Source organism: Penaeus monodon, chromosome 33 (assembly GCF_015228065.2).
Source record: "Penaeus monodon isolate SGIC_2016 chromosome 33, NSTDA_Pmon_1, whole genome shotgun sequence".
NCBI classification, from domain to species: Eukaryota; Metazoa; Arthropoda; class Malacostraca; order Decapoda; family Penaeidae; genus Penaeus; species Penaeus monodon.
Window position 1 is genome coordinate 28,954,535 of NC_051418.1, and position 200 is coordinate 28,954,734.

Here is a 200-nt window from a genome sequence, read left to right on the forward strand (position 1 = left end):
GCTCACTATTTATCACACTTACCTGATTTTTCTTTTTTATTCCTCGCTCATGCTCGATGTCCATCACACTCGCCTCTGGCCCGGGCTATGCGTGTCTACATCTCAAAACTCCGCAAGACATTGGAAATAAAGTACCGCCAACTCTTATTCACAAGAAGCCTGAAAGAGACGGGAAAATGGGGGAAATAAAACATCATTCC

At 44.0% G+C, this 200-nt stretch overlaps 1 protein-coding gene across 2 annotated transcripts in view; it reads right to left on the bottom strand.

The window, feature by feature from the left end:
- The window catches only part of LOC119594202 (protein bric-a-brac 2-like), a gene marked incomplete in the record, with an annotated part of 27,988 nt that overhangs the window by 18,632 nt on the left and 9,156 nt on the right, over positions 1 to 200 (bottom strand). For both annotated transcript variants that reach the window (XM_037943273.1, XM_037943272.1), the window contains 1 exon segment: positions 23 to 159. In XM_037943273.1, the coding sequence (XP_037799201.1) occupies positions 23 to 64 (42 nt within the window).